Source organism: Pygocentrus nattereri, chromosome 17 (genome assembly GCF_015220715.1).
Source record: "Pygocentrus nattereri isolate fPygNat1 chromosome 17, fPygNat1.pri, whole genome shotgun sequence".
In the NCBI taxonomy this organism is placed as follows: Eukaryota; Metazoa; Chordata; class Actinopteri; order Characiformes; family Serrasalmidae; genus Pygocentrus; species Pygocentrus nattereri.
The window spans coordinates 37818560-37842368 of record NC_051227.1 but is presented as its reverse complement, the minus strand read 5'-3'; the positions used below and the strand labels follow the sequence as shown (position 1 = coordinate 37842368).

The window sequence follows — 23809 nt, the reverse complement described above, 5'->3', positions numbered from 1 at the left end:
TGCTGTGAGGCGACAGCGCTACCCACCACGCCACCATGCCGCCCCCTCGTGCTAAATAGTTATAATATTATTCTGAGAAATGTGAGGTCATCAAGCAATTTTAGCAGACAAATCATGTTTTGAAATCTGTTTTCATTTGCAATCATGATGTAAACTGAGGAAATACTTCACACTAAGTTTAACTCCGCAGGAATGTGGATGGTCAGAGTTTTAGATAGCTAGCTAGCAATACATGAGTTGTTAATGCCACCTCCTTCAGTGCGCAACGACAGCACCATTGTTGCATAATAAAAAGAAACATCTCTTTTTCAGTTGTTTATGCAAACACCTGTTCCATTATTTATTTATTATATACAAAACTATCATAAATGTGGAGAAACAGATGAAAATCAGAAAATTAGACAAAACTGAATATTTCATGCCTATTCTGATGATATCAAGAAGACCTGGCTTGCGACATTCCAATTAATCACGGAGGTGTTCGCTGGGGCAGACGTCAGGGCTCTGTGCAGGCTACTGGATATCCTTCACAGCAAACTCGTCTTCGTGGAGCTCGCTTTGGGCACCGTCATACTGGAACAGGAAAGGGTCTGTCGCCATAAAGTCGGAAGCATATAATTGTCCAGAATGTCTCTGTATGCTTTAGACATAATGTTAGTCTTCACTGGAACTCAAACCCTGAAAAGCAGTCCCAGAACATTATCCCTCCTCCTCCAGACTTTACTGTTGGCACTATGCGTTCTTGTACGCGGCGTTCTCAGATCCAGCAGGGCAGATATGTCAGAAAAACATGTGTGGCAAAAGTGGCTTCCCATGACCGCCCCACTGCTAAAATCTTTTAAAGTTTTTTTAATAACACTACACTGAATTCTTAAACACCCTCAGGAGATACACTCACATGTACGGGTACACACAACCACAACACCAAAAAACAACTTTACACAGTCAGTAAAGGCAACCAGGGCACAATGGCACAACACATTTCAACAGTAGCAGTAGGCTACACCAGTGGTCAAACTCCAGTCTTGGTGACCCAGAGTCCTGCACCGTTCTCAGTATTCTCTACCCCCAGCATACCCCACACCCCAGCTGATGAAGGGTCTGATAATCAGTCAGTGAGCTGGATCAGGTGTGTATGGGCAGGGAATAGCTACCACTGGTTTACACATTTTTGTTCCTTACAGAGACATACAGCGTGTTTTCACGTCATACATGTAGTCACACAGAGACGTACGTGACAAGCACGACCTGCACACAAACAGAAGCACGCACACAGTTAAGCAGACAAGAAATACCTCACGCAACATGTTCACTTCATCCTACTATTCTTACTCCGTATCTCAAAACGTAATGGATCATGAACCCTGAAAAGACATCAGTATAACAAGCTGAGGTATCAAACAAAACACTTTGGGTTCATCAAAGCAAAACTTAGTGTAGAACAAGGTGATGGAAAGAGAATAATAAAAACAGAGATGAATGGCAGTCGACGGCCAGGTGTCTGGCTAGAGGAGTGCTGCGGGAGAAAAGTCCCTCCAATGCCGAATTTTTTATATTTAAAAGACATTTTATGCAGCACCTCGAGTATAAAAGCAGGAGAGACAGTGGTGACAGCGGAGTGCAGGTCATTTGAAACTGGGGTTGCGGACTACGGTCAGGGTCGAGGGACTGGACCTCCGGAGCAGCCTGAGAGAGAGGATAAAGAAGCCCAGGCTCATGACCCCCAGCACCACCACCCCTGAGACCAGAGCACTAGTCACAGTGTCCAGCTGTAGGGAATGATCACTTGCTGAAACTAGGTGAGAGAGAGAGAGAAACAGAGCGACTTAGAGAGGCTTAAAGGAAGTATATCTTGCATTTTTCTTGTATTTTCAAGTCCACTTATATGGTTTGGTTGGTTTTATGTACCAGAAACATAAAAACATGTCATAATTCAGTTTAATGTAACCAATTCCAGCATTCATTTATTCCTTAGAACAGAATATCCCTTCTTTTTCCTGTACTTTTAAGACTAGTACATGTAAATGAGCTCTGTTCTGATTGGATGTCCTGCACTGTGCCTCATTCAAAAAGCAACACTATATATATATACACTGTACAGATATACTGTACGTAAATGTGATACTTTTCATGACACCACAAAACAATTCTTTAAAAACATTTTTGCAGCTTCATTTTTATATGTGCCCCCCCCCCCTAACATCAATGCACATTTATGGTAAACACAATGCATTTACGGTAAAGCTAAACCATATCTGTGCAACAGTTTCACAGAATGCAGACATTATATTTTAATCATTTCTAGCCTTTACATTTTGCAAAACTTGCAATATTAATTAAAGAACAACACAAAAAAATTACATTTTATAAATTGTTGTTGTTGCAACAATATTAAAAATAACAATTTACCCAAAGCAACAGAATTCACCGTTTAATGGGAAAGTACAAATCATTCCAGATGACAGTTGCTTCAGCTAGTATGCAATGCTAATGCTATAGAGACTAAGTCTTTATGATGTAGTAAGACCTCTTATGCCATAGGGGCACATCTTGCTTAAATCTTCTAGCTTTAACTTTTTACATTAAAAAAAAAAAATCCCACTCGGAACTAAATATACAGCTCTCTCCACACCCCCCATAATTATAAACCTCAACCATTTGTTTTGTACAATTTAGCATTAATGCAAAGATCAATGCACAAAACAATTGATAAACTGAGTCCCACACTTCCAGGGGAATAACTGCCAGGTATGCGGTAATTCAGATGAAATATCATCTGAATAGTTAATTAAACCACAGCCAATCAGAAAATGTGTTGGCCCTGGCATTTGATCTGGGTAGAAAATAAGGTCAGTAGATACTTTACCCTGGTGGTCTCCTTCACCAAGTTACCTTACTGTATGGACTGTCTAGTGAACAAATGTTAACAGTGCTTACATACTAGATGAAACAATTCCTCGAGCAAATACGTGGGCTTATAAGACCACAGCTCTCAGCAGTGGAACCAGGTGAGGATACCTGATGGTATCTAAGGGTACCTGATACAGATTTGCAGTGTTTTAGGCCAGAAAGGATTAGGCTAAAAGACACAGCTGAATTGTTGCCCCTGTCCATGCTTCTTGTTAGCTGCATGTCAGTTGCAAGTGTGTTTGCAAGTGAAACTGACACTTCAGAAATTTCTTGAGTTTGTTGTGTTTTTAAACTAAATGGTGACATTTACATTTACAGCATTTAGCAGACGCTCTTATCCAGAGCGACTTACAAGATGGTAATTCTGTTCACCAATCAACTGAACTCAGTTCGGTTTTACTAGTACAGCAGGTTTTACTACATACACTGTCCCAAAGCAGCTGTACAGAAGATCATTTTCCTCGCCCCAATGAGCAAACAGAGGTCAGCCGAGGCAGAAAAAACTCACTATGTGAGTCACACAGTGAGAGTGCAGAGAAATACTAACTTCATTATTACACTTTAGTCTTATAAACTTAATGTAATATCATTTATCAGGGCTGGCATCAGGTTACTACCTCTTCGGTCACTCCAAGCTCACTGTTTTCAGGCTGAAAGGAGGTTAACAAAAGACTAGCATCTGTGTTTCTGTAAAAGACCGACTGCCTTTCTCTGTGTTCATTTAAGCCACACATCATCTATTGTAACTTTAATTTAACACATTCAGGACTAAATTCTGACTTCCAGCACACCACTTTTGAACTAGGAATTCAGATTAGGGTGACTGTACATTATGATCATTTCCGTATAATAATACGGTTAACATTTTTAATGAAATAGAGCTTTATTGAAAAAAGATTTCAGCATGTATGTGAAACGAATGAAATGTTTGTCATTAAAAATGTTCATATTAATACATTGTCAAAAGATGTATAGCAGTTGATCAGTTTTCATTTTCTCATAATAGAGCCTAGAAATAAAAATGTGGCATTTAAGTGCTTTGATAGCGTATCTGTCAACAAAATGATGGAATAATTTTACAGAGAATATAAAAAAAAAACGATCACTATAGATTTGAAGAAGTTAAAGTAATAAAGTAGCATTAAACGTCTAAGGACACTTTTCACTGACTTACCTTTCAGGTTGTAATCATCAAAAATAAAAGGAAAACGTTAAGAAAAAAAAGTGACATTGTACAACACAGGTGACAGCGTAACTGCTTTTTTTGGGATACAAAACCTTTTATTCGAAACAGAAATACCGTTAAACGATCAAATATCCATCTGAAATGTTCACCACGACCTGACGTACAGGTTTCACTGTCGGCCTTTAATGTGCACGTTGGTTAATGGAGGTAAACGAGTGTGAACATCTGTCCCTGTGTGACACCATGTCACTGGTGTTACAGACATAGAGCGTGACACTTAATTAGTAATTATTTAGTGACTTTTATTTGTGTCCTTGTGTCTTCTTACATTACAACTTACAAAATGAGTAAATTGGATATGAGCAGAATTAAAAATGTACAGAAAACTGAAAAGTGGCAAGAATATTCAGGACAAACATGTTTTTATTAACATATTTTTTGCAGATTATGAAACTCTCCCTGATAAATTCATTGGATTTGATTCTGTAATTTTTAACAGATGAATGTTTAATTTAAAATTTGGTTGCGAGACCAGCCTATTCCGCACACTCAGACTAGACATAATATGCCATTTAAGTGCTGTCAAAGGGTGTCTGTCATCAACGTTTTAATTATGTAATATGCATTCAGTATCACAATAATAACAGCTAACATATGGTAGTAGCACCCAAAAGTTTGGATACCCTATATAATACAATGTTTTTTTTTTTTAATTAAGAAGCGTGTAACACATCTGAGTAACACATTTATATGTTACTAAACATTCTCTGAAAGTAGCCAAAAGACGCTGCAAACATTTTGCATTTTTTTTAAAAAATAGATGCACTCTGCCTTCTTATTCAGAGAAAGACATCAGCCTTGTAGCTCCACTGCTAAACTAAAGAAGTAAAACTTTCCATACCCAACACGCCTCAGCCTGTTTAAGTGGAAAACTGTGAAAATGAGATATTTTGCTGAGCTGTTCTGCAGGCTTATTGCAATGTTAATAAAGCTTGCTGAAATGAAGGGAGAAAAAGAGGAAGAAAACATAGAAAGATAGAAACCTGCCGTTCTCTCTGACGCTACTGCGTTCACTGAGTAACACTTGTATCTGACAGACAGTGCTCAGTGAAAGGCGACGAGTGACAGAAAGGCCTGATGTTACAACAGAATCATATGCTTATTTACCAGCATCAGCATTGCACTAGTACAGTATCTACTACAGTTAATTCTACACAGGGAAGAAGAAGAAAGCCCTTACCAAGCTGGGAGTTGTTGGTAGGAGTTTCATCTGCAAACAAGGAGAAAAATGAAGGCATTGCCATAAGATACGGTGTAAGACTTTCGTCTACTGACTACACACAGCATAGAACAGTGGACGAGGCCAACATTTGGGATCTTACCACCCCTGGTGATTATGGGGCCTGCAGTTATGACTGCATCTCCAGGAGGTGGAGCTGGACTCTCCTCCCGTTTCCTTCTTCTAGCACAGATCTGCAGAAAAATCGCATTTAACCCAGTTATCCCATCACTTCCCCCTGCTTAGGATGCTTACAGCCAACTGCATACAGTATCACACTGACAACTTTTACATTTTAATAGCAAAAATATTGCTAACACACCCTAGCAGGTACAGTTGTTTGCAAAAGTTTGGGTGCCCCAGCCAGATTACATATTTTGTTGATTTTTGAAAGATGTCAGAACCACTTCTGAAGAAGACCTTCTGTTTTTTTAATGTGTTGTACAAATGTTAATATTTGATTATATAAAATATTGGTTACATTTGATTAATTAAAAATAATAAATGAATAATAATAATAATAATACGATTTCAGAGTATTATAAACTCTTTAAACCTTGTGCTACTATTCAAAAACAATGGGCTCCTCTAAGCAGCTGGCTGAGGATCTGTAAATGAAGTTAATCGAAGTCTACAACTCAGAATGAAGGCTATGAAAAGACATCAAAGCTCTTCCAGCTTGCAATTTTCTACTGTCCAAAATGTCATTAAGAAATGGCAATTAAGGGGAACTGTAGAAATCAAGGCAAGATCTGGAAGACCAAGAAACTTCTCAGATAGAACGAATCATATGACCGAAAAAGGCAAAGCAAAACACCCTTATGACAGCAAAGGAGCTTGAAGGGCCTGCAGAAAGGTTCAGCTGACACAGGAGTGGTGGTGCACAGTTCTACAGCGCAGCATTGCACGCACAAACGTGATCTGGACGCGTCATCAGAAGAAAACCTTTACTGCAAGCTCACAAAGTCAACGTCTGAACAATAACTAGACAAGCCAAAAGCATTTTGGAAACAGGTGCTGAAGTAAAAATGGATCTCTGTTGCCAGAGTCGCTGTATTTGGTGAAAGAAAGGAGCAGTATTTGATGAAAGAAACACCTTCTGAACTGTTAAGCACAGGGGTGGAACTATTATACTTTGAGGTTAAGTGGCACAAAACAGTCATGAAAGAGGCTGGCTTCCACAACAGAGCTATGATTTAAACATCATCGAAACATCATTGAAAATCTGTGGGTAGATCTTAAACATGCTGTAAAATTAAGACAGACAAGGAAACTGACTAGTAAAATACTACATATCTTTTCTTTGATCTGTTTTCATTCAAATACAGGTCAAAGTAGATTTCTAAATTACTGTTTTCTATTTAAATTGGCATTTTGCATAGCGTCCCAACGTTTTTGGAATAGGATTCATACAACATTCTGGAAAATATTAATATTTTAATCTTCTTCTTCTTCTTCTTCTTCTTCTTCTTCTTTCGGCTGCTCCCTTTAGGGGTCGCCACAGCGGATCATCTGCCTCCATCTTGCCCTATCCACTGCCTCCTCTACTTTCATACCAACCATCTCCATGTCCACCTTCACTACATCCATAAACCTTCTCTGAGGTCTACCTCTTCTCCTTCTACCCGGCAGCTCCATCTCCAACATTCCTCGACCGATCCGGTATGTCAACTATATTGGTGATCCGCATGATGGTTTTGGCACAGGTTTTATGCCGGATGCCCTTCCTGACACCACCCTCACTATTTATCCAGGCTTGGGACCGGCACCCAAAGTACACAAAGTGAAAATATTCATATTTTAATAATTAATTTTAAAAACATCAGGGTACATATTAGGAAAAAGATAAGTTAATGTTATTATGTCCAGAGATGTCCTCATCTTCAAGTCTTCCTGTGTTCTTCGTAAGAAAAACCCATCTGATATTCCACCCGCAGGAGGGTAAACAGCCATTTGTATTACAGATGGCAGTTGGCAAAGTTCTGAGCTTTAATTTGATTGATTAAGACAACATTTAGCTGGCAGAAATGAAGGACCTGGAATAGACTAAATGGACTGAGATTTGGATATGAAAGAATGGAATTTGCTTGCTATCCCCACATAATAGAACATGTTGCAACAAAACAATTATTGCCAAAAATAAGATAATTGAAAGATGTAATTGTGTTGACGTCTAACGTTTTATTCATGAAGAAATTGTGTGCAGATTTTTCAGTATATGTAGTCCAAACTTTTGACTGTATGCCAATGAATAATATATTTACCGGCATCAACATGGCACAGTCATCGACCCGGCACAGCTTTGTGACACAGTGCAGGAAGACAGTGGACATTTTCTGGTTTTTATGCTTCACAAAGCGGAAAACCTCAAATGCAAAGCGTCCCATCTGACTCTTCCCATTCTCGAAAACGGTCGTCTGCGGGTCTTTGTGACATCTGTGTGGAGAAGAGCAAGATTAGACTATAAATTAGAATGTGGTCAATGCAAGACTGATCTCTAAGCTCACATTACCAACACACACACACACACACACACACACACACATACACACGCACACACTCAACTTTCTGCAAAAGGCCATTGTGGAAGATTTGTATGGTGAGTGGTCAGTTGAGCGGATAATGAGCTCTCCACTGGTTAATGTGCACCATTTAACGCACCGTTTTAGAGCATGTGAAATTACCCGAAGAAAAGGTCATAGCGTATCTCATCTTTGGGATTCCCAGAGGGAGTGGTGTAACAGTAATCCATCAGGATATTCCACCTGCAGAGGGGGAAACGGCCCTTTATTTTACTGATGGCAATCAAAGCTCTGAGCTAAAACAGTTTTAAGGTTGATTTAGACGCCACTTAGCCACCAGAAATGAAGGAACCAGACTAGACTAAAAGGGTCTGCTAACAAAGAGGCCAGAATTCTCCTCATGTTTTATTTTAAAAATCCACCTTCATCAGACAATGAATAATTACCAAAAATGCACTTCTACGAAAAAGAATATAAAAAGTCAAAGCTAACATTAGGGAAATGAAAATGTCTGTGAATGCAAATACCAAGTATATTTACAGTTATTTACATTCTTTGGCACACAGCAATTTCTCATATGCATGTTCAGAAAGAGCTCATTTTTAGCTTCATAACTTATACACTCACCAGCCACTTTATTAGGTACACTCAATTGCTTGTTAACACAAACAGCTAATCAGCCAATCACACGGCTGCAGCTCACTGCATTTAGGCATGTAGAGGTGGTCAAGACGACTTGCTGAAGTGCAGACCGAGCATCAGAACGGGGAAGAAAGGGGATTTAAGGGACTTTGAACGTGGCGTGGTTGTTGGTGCCAGACGGGCTGGTCTGAGTATTTCAGAAACTGCTGATCTGCTGGGATTTTCACGCTCAACCATCTCTAGGGTTTACAGAGAACGGTCCGAAAAAGAGGAAACATCCAGCGAGCGGTCAGTTGTGTGGACGAAAATGCCTTGTTGATGTGAGAGGTCAGAGGAGAACCGACAGACTGGTTCCAGATGATAGAAAGACAGCAGGAACTCAAATAACCAACCAAAATCTCTGAGGAACATCTCCACCACCTTGTTGAAAGTGTGCCACGAAGAATTAAGACAGTTCTGAAGGCAAAAGGGGGTCCAGCCTTTTACTAGCAAGTTGTACCTAATAATGTGGCCGGTGAGTGTATATCCATAGACAATTTCTCAGATATCTTACAAAATAGAAAAAGTGTTAACAGAAAATGACTTCGACTTTACAGTTCATTGCTGTCTTTCTCTGTTTCTGTAATTTCATGTTTAGCTTCCCATGTTTAAAAATGTATGAAATGCATTTTGACTGTAAAAATATATTTTCATATTAATAGTTGATTTTTCATTCATCATTCAGATTGGTTTGATGCGAATGCCTTTAATGCCTTCAAAAATTTGGTGCGGTTGAAATATTGTTTACAGTATGGAGCTAAAAAGTAAGTACCCAAAAAAACCTTGCTTTTTCAGATTCATCACTGTTTTACCACTGTGAAGAAATCTGAGTTGGCAAGTTTTTCATCAAAGCACTCTGAATGACTTTGTTTACATCTCAACTGAATAACGCAGAATTTCTGAATGTATAAAAGTTATATTTAGATGTTGAGGTAAAATGACAGCCCATTTTTATATATTCACTACTAACCATGGAGCACCCAAAATATATGAAACAATGGAGGCATGCTGGTCTGCACTGCAGGCTTAGTTAGGGTTTATCAATAGGGGTGAACAGTACAATACCTCCTGTCTAGGTTAGTAGCCCTCACTGCGGCAAACACTCTGGTCTTCAGTGGTAGACCAGCCATGGGGATGGACAGCTGTTGAGTGAAGGACGAGTCCTGCGAAATCATTCAAAAAATGTATTAACCAGCCTGAAATGCAACAACTGATTTGAATAAAACACCAAACGGTGCCTTTATCATATCAATATGTGTGTAATAATTCATTTCCACTGGTTAAGAAGTTTCTTAGGTTAGATCTTTTTCTGCTACATTAGCTGCAGTAATGTTTAGACTTCAGATGTTTCAGTGGGCTATCTGTTGCAGCCTGCATAGATATTTGCATTTTTATCATGAACCATTAATTCAGCCAAGGCACATTCGACGTCTGACGTTTCATGTTTTGCACGAGAACTATGAGGCTCATGTAGCCAACAAGTAATGGAAACCAATGTACACCAATTAGCTACTAATTGATGAACTACTACTGTTGATGAAATTAATCTGAAACGCACTTACATTGTACAGAATCAAGCTCAAGGTGCTCACAAACGTGCCATTGTTGTCTTTTACTGATATAGCAGCTGAAGATCTTGGAAAAAAAACACAAAAATACAGTCGTTACCACACCCTGATAGAAAAAAAACAGTGTAGACCAGCATGGTTGGTCACCAGCAAAAGCAGCATATGTTGTGTTTTGGATGCTGGCATGCTGGTCAACCAGCATGACCATACTGGGTGACCAGCTAAACCAACAACAGACCAGCACTTGACTAATATGAACCAGTTTAGACCAGCATGGAATTCATGCTGGTCTTTGCTGGTGTTTCTAAGTGGGTCAGCACATTAAAGTGAACTGTGAGCTTATAGATAATCAGAGATCGTTTCATAATAATAAAGATCAAAACTGAACAATAACTTATTTTGCTAATGGATTAATTGTTACTGAAAAATAAGCCCTATAATCGGTAAATGTGTAATAAGCCTGAAGAGTGAGGGGTTAAACATGCTGAATGTAACAGTATGATCTAAAAAAGCTTGAACTGAGGAGCAGACTTACGAAGCCAGCTGAGAGTTGTTGACCAGATACTCCAGAGGATAACTGCAGCTGAATTTATACAGCAGGCCAGGCAGGTAGCTAATGATGGTTGGAGGGTCTGGGGTGTCAATGTAGCCTGATACATTTCCTATCTGCACTAGGGACATATTTCCATAAGCATTGTAGCCCTGAGCTGCAGAAACCTGCCGAAAGATGCATGTTTATAACATGAATGCCGTGATTTCACTTTTTCTCCCTTTCAGTCACAAAAACAACCAGCTAGTTTAAAATATTTCTTCTTGCAGAATGTATTAAATTAGCCAGGTCTGAAGTGTCTGAAGTTGGTTTCTTTAGGTTTGCACTAGTGCTACAAGACTAATGTAACAATAGCTAACAAGTTTTGGAGGTTTCTTCCCACCAAGTCACTCAAACCATCACATATTTTCCTCATAGTGCATCAAAACCTTGGATAAAAATCAATTTATACAGGATTGGATCAGGCAGTACACGTTTGCTGTCTGAAATTAGCTTTTCTTTTTTGAAGCTTTAGGTTTGGGCTAATGCTGCTAACAAGTAATGGAAATCACCGTTTACCTCGCCATTTAACGTTAGCACTGTGCATCAAAACGTCAGCCAAAAATCGAATGCACACAATTTTCAGACTTAGAGTAAATGTATCAGACAAGACATGTTTGATCGCTGAAGTTTGCTTCTCTGGTTTTGAGCTGGAGCTAAGAAGGTAATGTAATGGGGGCAGTCGTGTGCTGGAGGTTAGGGAACCAGCCTCGTGACCGGAAGGTCACTGGTTCGAACCCCAGAGCCGACAGCACATGACTGAGGTGTCCTTGAGCAAGACGCCTAACCCCCAACGGCTCCCTGGGCGCTGCGGATTGGGCTGCCCACCGCTCCGGGCAAGTGTGCTCACTGCCCCCTAGTGTGTGTGTGCTCACTAGTGTGTATGTGGTGTTTCACTTCACGGATGGGTTAAATGCAGAGGTGGAATTTCCCCATTGTGGGACTAATAAGGGTCTATTAATTACTGTAGTTAATAAGTAATGGAATATGTCATTAGCATTGTGCTAACTGCATGCTCATTCTTGTCACGTCACATGAGAATCTGAAGCCCAACAAACATTAATAACAACAGCATCAATTTAAAGCAGTATCAGCAGTAATAATAATTGGTGAGAAGCATCTGAACACTGATGTGTCCTGTGCCCAGAGTCTCCAGTATGCCTCACCACCAGTGTGTTTCCACAGGCCTCCAGCGTGCTGAGGCTGATGCTGAACAGCACCGCCGTGGGGAAGGTGTTGTTGTTGATGAAACCTCGGCAGTGGACGTCTGCGTGGCGACCGTTCAGGGCCAAGTCAGCGTCCGTGTAACCGGAATAGAGCACAGGGCAGAAGTTAATCTTCAGGGTGATGGTCTGCACTCCGCAGTACACACTGATGTCCCGCTCACCTTCAATAAGGGATAAAAGACAAAGGGGGAGACGAGGGGCGGTAAAGTCAAAGGTCCTGTCACTCACACAAGATCATACAAAGAACCAGGTCCGTGGATGGATGTCAGCCCAAATATTGCTTATTATTACTTAAATGTGTACACTGGTTTCACATAAAATAAATATATCATATCAACACAGTTACATTCAATCATTTTACTTATGTTTTGGCAGGAACTGTATTGATGTACTTTATTTTATTTATGCGGAACTGATGTACACATCTAAATTAAATACATTCAAAGCAACATTTTTTTTCAGTGTGTCATATTTTGTTAAATTACTTTTAGAACTTAACAATAGGAAAGATAATAATAATAATAATAATAATAATACATATTTTACTCATTGTTTTGTGGCACTAGAGTTTTGCTGTTGAGAGTCTCAGAAAAAAAACTAACTCTGTCACTGAAAGACTTTGCATCTCCGTTTTTTGTCGTTTTTTACTTTTTTATACAGTTTGAATACGCCAGTCATTCTTTGCACTGTGTTAAAATTTCACAATGAACAATCTATTAGAATTGATCCAAAATGACTTAAGAAAATTACAATTACAAATAAGAAAGTTTTTTTTCCGTTATCATTTTGAAGATACAAGGTTTTGTTCAGACAAAAAAACGTCCTAAAATATCATAATGTTATGTTTTTGTCATATCACCCATCCAAAGACATCATCACCGACAGAACATGGGACACTGATGGAACGCTTGGGTCTGGTTTCAATCCCCAGACATGGACTAAGCCTAGTTTTGGACTAAACTGCAGCGCCAATGCTAACTCACTGTTGTAAATTCTTTTAAGTCCAGGCTTAAGGTTAATCTGCATCTGGGAAACCAGTCCAGACTTATTAGTTATGATTAGTTATGGTTATACATCAGGTTTGGATCTTGCAGTCTGCTTACCTGGAAATCTGCTGTGAAAGTTCGGATCACAGTTATATCCGTTGAACTGAGTGAAAGCCAAAGGAATCCCATTGGTTAAAAGAAGAAGAATAGATGTTAGCTCCATTTCAGCACCTGTGAAAGACAAGGATAAAGAGATATTTAAGGGTTTTTAACCCCTTAAACTCTAAGGGCCTGTATGTGGATCCACATTTCGATTCCCCCCTCAAAACTGCTCAACTTAAATATTACTTTGACGTTAGCTACTGAATAATTAACAGACGCTACAGGATAATAAGTCTTAACTACTGTCCAATAAGACAAGAACCTCATTTGACCAGCTGAAGACCACAAATGCTTGATTAAGAAAGAGAAACTAGTGTCCTGGGAGCTGCAAAGTAAAGTCTCTTACCTGGGTCCCCTAAAGCAGGTGAATCAGCAGAGCCCCATGTGCTCTGCCACGCTGCACACTAACCTGTGGCTATCCTGGCATCTCCAGTGCTGCCACCTGTACGAGGCTCCAACCAAGACCAGAACAGGGAATTATTATCAGAACGTTCCAACAATACAGGCTGTCCTGCGCAACATGGGAAAATACATCAAATCGGAGTGGCCTGAACAAATCTTTTCACAGGCCTGGAAACTTGAGCAGCTTTGACGATTTCCCACTCGTATTCTCATGGCTTGATCTGCTTCTGTCATCGGCCACTAATGTCTGCGCTCAGTGGGGGGCTGAATTAGGGAATTATGTTTTCATCGGCCGCTGAAGGGACTGAAGAGGACTATTCTCTGGGCTTGCTCCATCAGGAGCTGGTGGAACATTGTGCAGCTGGCTTTGACGCTTTGGGCCTGTGGACAGGTGAGCTGTTCAGTTCCGGCCACTGATCTGCTCTTACGGTTAGATTGGATGCACCATGCTAATTCTCGTAAGGTGCTGTAAGGGGATTAAACATCTATTCTCAGAGAAAACTATGATTATGGCGACTCAAACGATCACTCGAAATGTAGCATGTATCACCAAGGTAGTCTATGGAGCCCAAATTTACCAACTACTCTATTAGGGGGGGGTCATTCTACCATTGCTGGTGTTGGTGTGTAATTCAAGTGTAAATCATAGTCTGTTACACTGAACTCTTCTGTATAACACCAATTAGTAAAATCTGAGCTTATATAAGATATAAGACAATCTTTTAGCAACCCATGAAGCTGTCAGTATTCATCAGAAATATAAAAAGCGAGGTAGTCTTCCTTCCTTGAGATATCCTATTAAACCTTTTAATTAGTTGTTGATTATAATTGTTAAAATGACCTTTTAATGTTTCTGTAACACCACTGACGAAACAATCTTGGAGCAAGTTTGTCAAAACTTGTCCCCCTCATTCCTCGTTTATCATTGGCGAGTTTTTCTGAACCCAGTGCCACTGTTGGCCAGTTATTATTTGGGTGTTGGGCTGTTCTCAGCACATCAATGGCAGTAGCATGGTAGTGTGTTTGGCACTTGTCGTTCTACAGTGTCTCTGCTGGGCTACCTAACTGTATCCAGCCAGAGAGAGCCAGGGGAAGTCAAGAGAGCAAGCTGACCAGTGATGAATGGGGCAGAGGATGGCCAACACAGATAGACACATCACAACAGATGGGCTACAGTCTCACCACCGATGTAGGGATAGAGAATGGCTACACAAATTGTGCACAAACAGATGGACTACACTCTTAAACTTTACACCAGATTTACACAGCATTTTGGTTCCATGAGTTGCTGCCATTGTTGGTAAAATGTGCTGATTTTCTTTATGTGGTTCCCTCTATGTGGCCTAGTCAATGGTTTAGTCTGAATAATCATTGATTATTCATCCACGTGTGACATTATAATTAGCTAGTTTCAGGTACCTGGCATGCTCAGTGAGCCAGTTGTACTTTTATTTCTTTTATTCTGTGAGTTGGAATAGCATTAATGTTGGGACATCTTTCTTCAGGCACGATGATATTGGAAAACAACCCTTTCTTTAATGATGAATATGTTGTTCAGAGCTCTGTTCACTCTTGTGCTCACAGAGCCTCAACAAAAAGGCACCAACAAGTAGCTTTATGAAAAACGCTACTCACATGAAATACTATATGCAGGCTATAGTGCTTAAAAGCACAATTGCTATTCACTTCACGTAGGATCAGATACTCCTAGCAACTTAACTGACCTGCATATAGTATAAACTGAAACCAATAGCATCGACCACATTTTGCCATTTATTTTACCTGTGCAATGACCTACTTCGAGTCAGGTGGCCAAGCATCCTAACTACTCTCTAGGGGTTACAAGACACTTATGGTTGTGGTGATCACAGTGTTGAAGCTGTTGATGATGACAGCATGTTCATAACCACAATGCCAAAATAAATGGCACCCTTGGGAAAGATGAGTCAAAAGGCCCTGAAAAAACACTTTGTGGTTTGCCATCTTTTTCTAATCAATTTCCCCCTGACAATATAAAAAAATAAAGCAATTTAAAATCAATGTAAAAAAAGGGAAAAGTACACGTTTTCTCAAAAATGTGCCACAATTGTTGACACCTCTGTTGTTAGTACTTTGTGTCCCTATCTTTTGCCAAGAAAATAGATTAAATATTATTGTTTAATGCTAGAACAGGTGGGAGGAGGCAAGGCAAGGCAAATTTATTTGTATAGTACCTTTTATACAGCTTATTATATCCGGAGGTCTATCACCTTGGAAAGGCTTTTGCGAAAACAGTTAATAGTTATAGTTAGAAAGTGCATGGTGCCTAATAAAAAACACACAGGGGATTAAAAGACTGGACTTAAGTTTTAATAAAATTAGCTTATAAAGGGTAAAGTGCAGGAAAAACAAAGTGCAGGATGTTCACTGATGTTCAGTCATAGGCACATGAAAGAAATGAGAAATATTTTTAACCTGGGTTTAAGAATGGCCACATTTTGGGACACCTAAGCTCATCTGGCAGTTTGTTCCAGCTACATAACAGTTAAACACTGCTTGACCATGTTTAGTCTGACCTGAATCCATGAGCATGTCTAACGGACCTACTCTGTTTATATTCTTCACACATATCAGAGATGTATTATGGGCCTAAACCATTCATTGATTTATAGATTAGTAGCAGACCTTTAGAGCTGCAGTAATTGGCTCTGTTCTCCTGCTCCTGGTTAAAACTCTAGCAGCAGCATTCTGAATAATCTGTAGCTGTTTAACGGTCTTTTTGGACAGTAGTCCACCCTGCTGGAGATACAAGCATAGATGTGCTCCTCTAGGTCTTGTTGGGACAACACACATTTGGTTCTGGCTATGTTTTATAAATGATAGAAGGCTGTTTTGGTGATTGCTTTGATATGGCCAGAGTGAAGGCTATCTGAGTCTATCCGAACGGCAAGATTTCAGAGCTGGTCTTTGGTTTTTAGAGCCTGAGAATCAAGATGTTCACTATATACTAATTCTCTTCTCTTTGTTGCCAAATGCTATGATATCAGTTTTGCCCTTATTTTAATCTTACTGAAAGTTTTGGCTCATATAACCATTGACATGCTCCAGACATTGCCACAGCGAGTCTATTGGGCTGTAATCATTTGGCTTGAGAGCCAGGTGTACCATCTGCATAACTATGGTAATGTTGTTCTGTAAAATTTGACCCAAAGGCAGCATATATAAACTGAACATATATATGCCATACACAAACATATACTGTATGCGCTATACATGTGGAGAAGTTTATGACCGTTCATTTAAACAAAATCACTCCAGATCCTTCATAGCCCTCAATTCCCACATGTATGCTCTCATTTTTAGCTGAAAAAGCCACTGCAAGAGCTAGTGTGAGTCCATTTTGGAAAAAAAAAAGATGCTTTAGACCATTAGACCATTGTTCTGCTGGAAGATCCAACCATGACATAGTAATAGACTACCTGGCAGATGCTATCAGACTTTAATGTAAATGTTCCTGGTATTTAAAGATGCGCAAGATGCCATACGTCCTAACAAGTTTCCCAAACAGCCCCATAACAGATCGCAGATCCACCACCGCACTTCACCACAGTGACAGGACACATGTAAGCATGACCTTGACTCTGTCTATTCCGAATCCACTTTTTAATGGCAAAAAGGTCTATTTTTGTTTCATCTGAGCATATCTGATTCAAATAAAAGTCCCAGTGATGTTTATCAAACTCCACGTGCTTACATTTGTTGTTTGATGACAAGAGAAGCTTTCTTCTGAGGTGCTTCCAAAAAGTTTGACGTTAAGCATTAAACATTAATCTTAACATTAATCTCTAAAATGTCTTGTATGGCACTCATGTAAGGTCTTGTGGTGGTGGTGTGTTAGTGTGTGTTGTGCTGGTGTGGGTGGATCAGACACAGCAGTGCTGCTGGAGTGTTTAAACCACTCACTGTCCACTCTATTAGACACTCCTAACTTGTCAGTCCACCTTGTAGATGTACAAGACAATAGCTCATGTGCTGCTGGACAGTTTGTGTTGGTCATCCTCTAGTCCTTCATCAGTGGTCACAGGATACTGCCCATAGGACGCTGTTGGCTGGATATTTTGGGTTGGTGGGCTATTCTCAGTCCAGCAGCGACACCGGGGTGTTTAAAAACTCCAGCAGCTCTGCTGTGTCTGATCCACTCAGACCAGCACAACACACACTAACACACCACCACCACGTCAGTGTTACTGCTGTGCTGAGAATGATCCACCACCCAAATATTACCTGCTCTGCGAGGGTCCATGGGGGTCCTGACCACTGAAGAACAGGGTAACAGAGTATCAGAGAAACAGATGGACTACAGTCTGTAACTGTAGAACTGTAGAATTGTAGTGCACCTATACAATAAGTGGAGTTGATAAAATGCACTATATATATATATATATATATATATATATATATATATATATATGTGTGTGTAAATGACATATTTGAGCATTTATCTCACTTCCTGATCAGTCTTTGGAGCATACAGACACAGAAAACAAATACCTCTGAAACTCAATCCCACTGATTAGAAGTAAAGTAACACTTCTATCAGAAACTTCATCACATAGTACTTTATTCACTTTTGCACTGGGCGGCCCAACTGATACTTCAGTATCAGTCCCTACAGTGGAGCAGTTTTTGTTGATATGTTGAATCCATTTGTGGTCAAAATGCAGCGTTTTTGGTGGATAGAGGACAAAAAATACAAAACAGGTAGCTACGCTTCAGTTCAGTTCAGTTCAAAATGTTTTTGTCGTTTGTCATGAAATGTCTTCAAAAATACAGTTTCCAAAGGAAAAATGTAATAAATCACATGTAGTAGAAACATGACGGTTTCATTCCACAGTGCTGTGTATTCATTTGTGATGATTTTGGACAGAATGAGCTTCTGAACAGAAGAACAGCTGACAAATAATGGCAGACAGAAAACAGCATGAATATTTCATGAATGTGTAAAGCTCATTCCCAGCAAGATCATGACAAAAAAGACCATTCTGAAAGTGGTCTGCAATGCATTTTGGAAAGAAACCCTTCATTAGGGGTGGCACGGTTGCGTGGAGGGCCTGGGTTCGATTCCCCAGCTGGGTGATCAGGGTCCTCTCTGTGTGGCGTTTGCATGTTCTCCCCGTGTCTGTGTGGGTTTCCTCTGGGTTCTCTGGTTTCCTCCCACAGTCCAAAGACATGCAGTCAGGCCAATTGGACATGCTAAATTGCCCCTGGGTGTGAGTGACTGTCTGTGTCTGTCTGTCTGTCTGCCCTGCGATGGACTGGCGACCTGTCCAGGGTGTATCCTGCCTTCTCCCCAAAGACTGCTGGGATAGGCTCCAGCACCCTAGCAACCCTGACGGAGAAGCGGCTTAGAAAATGGATGGATGGACCCTACATTAGGCTGTTTTCTTATTGGGTGAGTAGGGTGAATGTAGTGTCACTTTCTGGTGGGCCAATCTGACATATGCCACGCTTTGGGCAGTCCTGGGCTACAGGATGACTGACTCTAACTGTGCATCGACAGAGTGGCTACAGTCTCTAGGTGCACACCAGCAAAACAGGTGTTTATGATAAAATTCAGAGATGATATGTTTATAGGTATCTAGTGTACTAGTGATTTGAGCTTGATAGTAATGGCCTGTAACGGTACCGCAGACGAAAGGATTGCTTAAGGATTACTGTTCATTTCTGTGGAAAAGATACTTTTCTTCCAGTTTAATCCACACAACTTCAAGAACCCTTTGAGAATCCTTTTTCAACAAAAGCTACCCAAAAATGGCACGCATCCAGGGACTTTTGGAGGTAAAGTAGTCCATGTGTATGTGACTCGTAAAACCGTCTTTTGAAATGTGGCCGCAGTTGCAAAAGAGGACAAAAGATCTAATATTTCAGTGGCACGGAGTAAATGTCATTCAAAGACGGATCCTCCAATTAGAATTCCTCTGTCCTGAGCAGCACCGTTTTAGTAGCCAAACTGTTTAGACATGTTCACATAATTTATGTGACCTCAAACCAACTGTTTCATTTTGCATGACGTACTGAGGACTGAAACCTCTTGTACTTACTTGTAACGTGCTCTGATGACATGTGGCCTTTTGTTGAGCCGGACTAAAAGCATGATTAGATTCCTCTGCAGGAGGGGAACACCAGGATAACTTATTGTGTGGGAATGTAACATAAGCCTTTAACTAAAGGAATATGTTACTCTGGACAAAAAAAAAACGGCACATGGTGTAAAATACATGTTAATTAAAGCTTTAAAACTTCAGCATCAGTCATTTCAGAAAAGTTCTGTTCTGAGAAACCGTGCTCATGCAATGAAACATGCACGCATGTATACGATGCATGCAATATACACTAGAATGGAACAATACTTTCCATTCACAGTGTATATTTTTTTAATATTTTTATTTATACCGTTTTCACATTACATGCTTCCATAATATTAACAATGATTCTGCATTTTTAAAGATAACAGACACAATAAAAACAAGGGGCACGCTACAGTAGGCTCACAAACATCCACAGCATCAACTGAGCAGTGGAAATAAATAAGATAGATTAAATAACAGGTGAATAAAGCAGCTACGGTGAAGCACCTAGTGGTTATGCACATTGGCTGAGTTCCCCGAAAAAGGGTTCCAATTCCAATCCACAGTGTATTTTTGACATCTTGTCAAGAGAAAAACACAGAGAGACCACATAATAAAGCATTATCATTTTTATTTGAGCAGTCTTTGCACTTAATAATTTAATAATTTAGTACATTATGCAAACTATGCTGACGCCCAGATGAATACATCACAACCTATCAAAACAAACGACAGTTTTTGCTAAAGTGCAGAAGACGCTTATACACGTGTTTAGAGATGTGTCAAAAGTTTGGGCACCCCTTCTGAAAATACATCTTATTGACCTTCTCAGTTAAAATAAGTTAACACATAAAATAAGAGAACACAAACAACTACTGTTTATTTGAATTTACCATATTGTAAAAAAGAAAAACACAAAATGAGTCTTATGTCAAATGTCACGTATATTATGTTTTATAAAGTCAGCAAATTAAATAGAAGTTGTGCAGTACAACGGGCCAGACTGAAGTGGATGTGTGGGATTGTCACTTAGAAAATCAACAAAGTATGCGATTTGACTGGGAGTGTTTCTGCATATAACAGCATGTTTTCTATAATCTGTTTGCTTGATCACGTATTGTATTATAAAATACGTAGCAAGTACTGTATTGTAAAATGCAGCAGTATGTTTTTTAAATTGCTATTAGAATCTGCAACCTGAACCTTAAATGTCTTTATATGGTGAGGGTAACACTTGGATACTATGGTGTGCTTGAAAGCACAGTAAAGCTGCACTTTAATCCACTAGTCGTGTAAAAATGATGCATCACATCATATAATTTAAAAGATGACCCCCTTGTGTCATCTGCCATCAAGATATTTAAAATATCTTCTGTTTTATCATTACATCACTGCACACCAGTGGGCAGGAAAAAATCATTTTGACCAACAGCACCATGTTTCACCCCCCAGTGAACAGTGGTGGACAGTAACTAGGTAAATGTAATTCGTTACTGTACTTAAGTAGTTTTTTTGGTGTATCTGTACTTAAGTTTCTCCGCTCTGGGCGACTTTTTCCTTTCACTCCACTACATTTCAGAGTCTAATATCCGACTTTTTCCTCCTACATTTTGAGAAATCTGTCGTTCCTTTTGGTTTCTGTGTGTATAAAAACGTCACATGTCAAAAGGAAAGAAGCGCAAAGCCAGAGCACCAATCAGGGCCCAGCGGTCACTTTGTTTAGAGCTGGTTTTGACCTGTTGGTCATACCGACCCAGTGCAGCACGCGGTTCAACGTCAGCGCAGCAGCGTAAAACTTTGGGAGAGTCTGTTCAACATAAATGATGAACTAACCTAACTTTGTGTAAATAGAGCTCAATATAGAAATATGTCCACATATGCAGTCGAGACTGACGCGGCTTTTTTCTGAAGTTCTACAAACACCATTTCATTTTATAGTAAATGAGTTTGGGCTGGTTTATGTTTATGAACAGACGCCTACAGATCAACATAGTAAAGGAGCTCATCTGTGATCCTGAGTTTAAAGCCAGTTTTTATTCAACTTAAACTTGGAACTAAGTTGTAAATAAATCTGAAACTGAAACTTTGCTTGTGTGTAAAAAGTGATTTCAGAGCCACTCGGTTCTCCCTGATGGAAACTGTTTACCTTCAGTGTTTTGTGCTTCTGATCATTTTAATAGACGTCAGCGTCACTAATTAATGACGTTCTATTAAAAGACTGGTTTACCAAGAGAGACGCTGGAGGACTTTCACCTGAAATGAGTTCATGAAGCCAGTCTGGTTATAAAAATGATAACAGGACATCAGAGCCAGAATTACTCTTTTAGTACTTTTACTTTATACTTAAGTACATTTGAAGGTAAATACTTTAGTACTTTTACTCAAGTGGAGGTCTAAAGGGAGGAACTTCTACTTTTACTGGAGGAATATTTGACCTTGGGTGTCTCGACTTTAACTCAAGTACATGATCTGTGTACTTCGTCCACCTCTGCCAATGAAGCCTAGCTGGTTCAGAGACCCTCCGTGACACATAGACATAACAGGAGCAGAGTCCGGCACAGTTCGACTTCCCTGCTCAAACACACCTCCTAAACCTGTTTATTAAATATTTTAGACTAATTCTCACTTATTCACACACTGTAAGCCCTTATAAGTTAAGTTCACTCAAAATATTAGAAGTTATTTTTGCCTTAAATGAATTAGGCTTTGAAACTCTTTTTTGTCTGAAATTATACATTCAAATCTTGCCTATAGCCTGTTAATAGTTACTAAAAAGTTAATAATAAGTTAATAAACTAAAAAAGTATGCATCATATAAACTCTGGGCTTCGTTCACCGGTATCGTCCTGGATTTTCTTGGAAATTTGCTCTTGAGAGAGATCCTAAGAAAAAGTCTACGTGAAATTCATGATGTATTCTTAAACCAGAGAACTATGTACAGCTTTGTGCTCTTGAGTGCGCGTAGACTCTGTTCTTCAACAAGAACAAATCTCAAATAAGAAAACGCTGGCGAACGTCAGAATCTTTGTGAAAACTGTACAGGTTTTAATAAGAAATGTCTTCTTGAGAACAGTTATTGAATGAAGCCCAATACTCTTGCAGTATTTTGGGCTTTTTTAAGTTTAAAGGGGTGATCTGTAATATATTCACTGTAATAAATCATAAAATGACCATGATATGTCATCAGAGATTAAGGAAACATGCTAAGCTGAAATACGGAATGTAACTAATCGCTGCAACAGTCATGTTGGACCAGGGGTGCAACTACATACTTTCTGAGGTGGATGCAAACATATTATCGGCGCCCCCCCCCCTGCCCCCAAACCCCGCCCCTTAACTTAAAGTGACTGAAAAAAATTAAAATTAAAATCAAATATTTAAGCAGGCAAGCTAAAATAAGGAACTTTATAAACAGAATACAAATTAAATTGTAAGAGCAAAAAACAAGCAATGAGGATTTAATTAAGAAGAAATAAAATAATTCAGAATAAACTGTTAAGTGGACAGGCTAAAATGTAATGCAATAAAATAGAGATTAATAATTAGAATAATAAAATATAAGCACAAAGAAAGAGGGTTAAAACACCAAGTTTATATACAAAAGTAAATTATGGAAATAAAATAAACAGTAAAACAGAAGACAGAATAAATAAAAGGAAGAAATAAATGAAATAAAAAGGTAAAAGGCGAAAAGTATGGAATAAAATAAATAAAAAGGTAAAACAGAAAATTAAATAAATAAAAGGACGAAATAAATAAAAATGTAAAGGAAAACTCAACTAAAACAGTTACAGGCTGAACGTGTCTGAATGTGGCTAGAAACTAAGAGTTTAAGCTGATTTAGTGACACCAGCGAGCTGAGCTTTAGACCAGGCCGCCACGGTTAGCATATTAGCTAGAGTGTTGACTAGCTAGGTTAGTTAGCTAAACAGGCTACTATAAAGAGCTGTGGCTCGACTAATGTCACTCGTTTTGAAGTTAAACCGAGAAAATAAGCAGTTCAGGGTTAATCAGGTCGTAGCTGGAGAACCGAGTTTAGCTTTAGCGTTAGCTTGCTGCCTCACTGCTATCATTCATCTGGCTGGCTGGGTAATATTAACATGGCTAGCCTTAGCTAGCACAGTAACATACATCTTAAACTGAAGAGGCGACCTCTTCTGATGGTGTGAATCTATTCCCGGTGAAGTTCGG

At 39.4% G+C, this 23809-nt stretch overlaps 1 protein-coding gene across 1 annotated transcript; it reads right to left on the bottom strand.

Annotated features, from left to right (window-relative positions):
- Window positions 1-1625: 1625 nt before the first annotated feature.
- On the bottom strand, window positions 1626-13170 carry LOC108435272 (zona pellucida-like domain-containing protein 1). The gene is made up of 10 exons (XM_037546895.1): window positions 13065-13170; window positions 11902-12122; window positions 10682-10863; window positions 10141-10213; window positions 9644-9741; window positions 8060-8140; window positions 7640-7811; window positions 5479-5569; window positions 5337-5366; window positions 1626-1789 (listed from the first exon to the last, which is right to left on the bottom strand). Exons 1-10 carry the CDS (start codon window positions 13168-13170, stop codon window positions 1626-1628), a joined length of 1218 nt encoding a protein of 405 aa, XP_037402792.1.
- Window positions 13171-23809: the final 10639 nt, after the last annotated feature.

What these genes read in the sequence shown, in the direction of transcription:
- LOC108435272 (XM_037546895.1), bottom strand. Translation starts at nt 13,170, where the DNA reads ATGGAGCTAACATCTATTCTTCTTCTTTTAACCAATGGGATTCCTTTG. An exon ending in CCCCATAATCACCAGGGGTG is followed by an intron (nt 5,367 to 5,478) that starts GTAAGATCCCAA and finishes CCTTGTTTGCAG; the next exon opens with ATGAAACTCCTACCAACAAC. An exon ending in TACCAACAACTCCCAGCTTG is followed by an intron (nt 1,790 to 5,336) that starts GTAAGGGCTTTC and finishes ACCTAGTTTCAG; the next exon opens with CAAGTGATCATTCCCTACAG.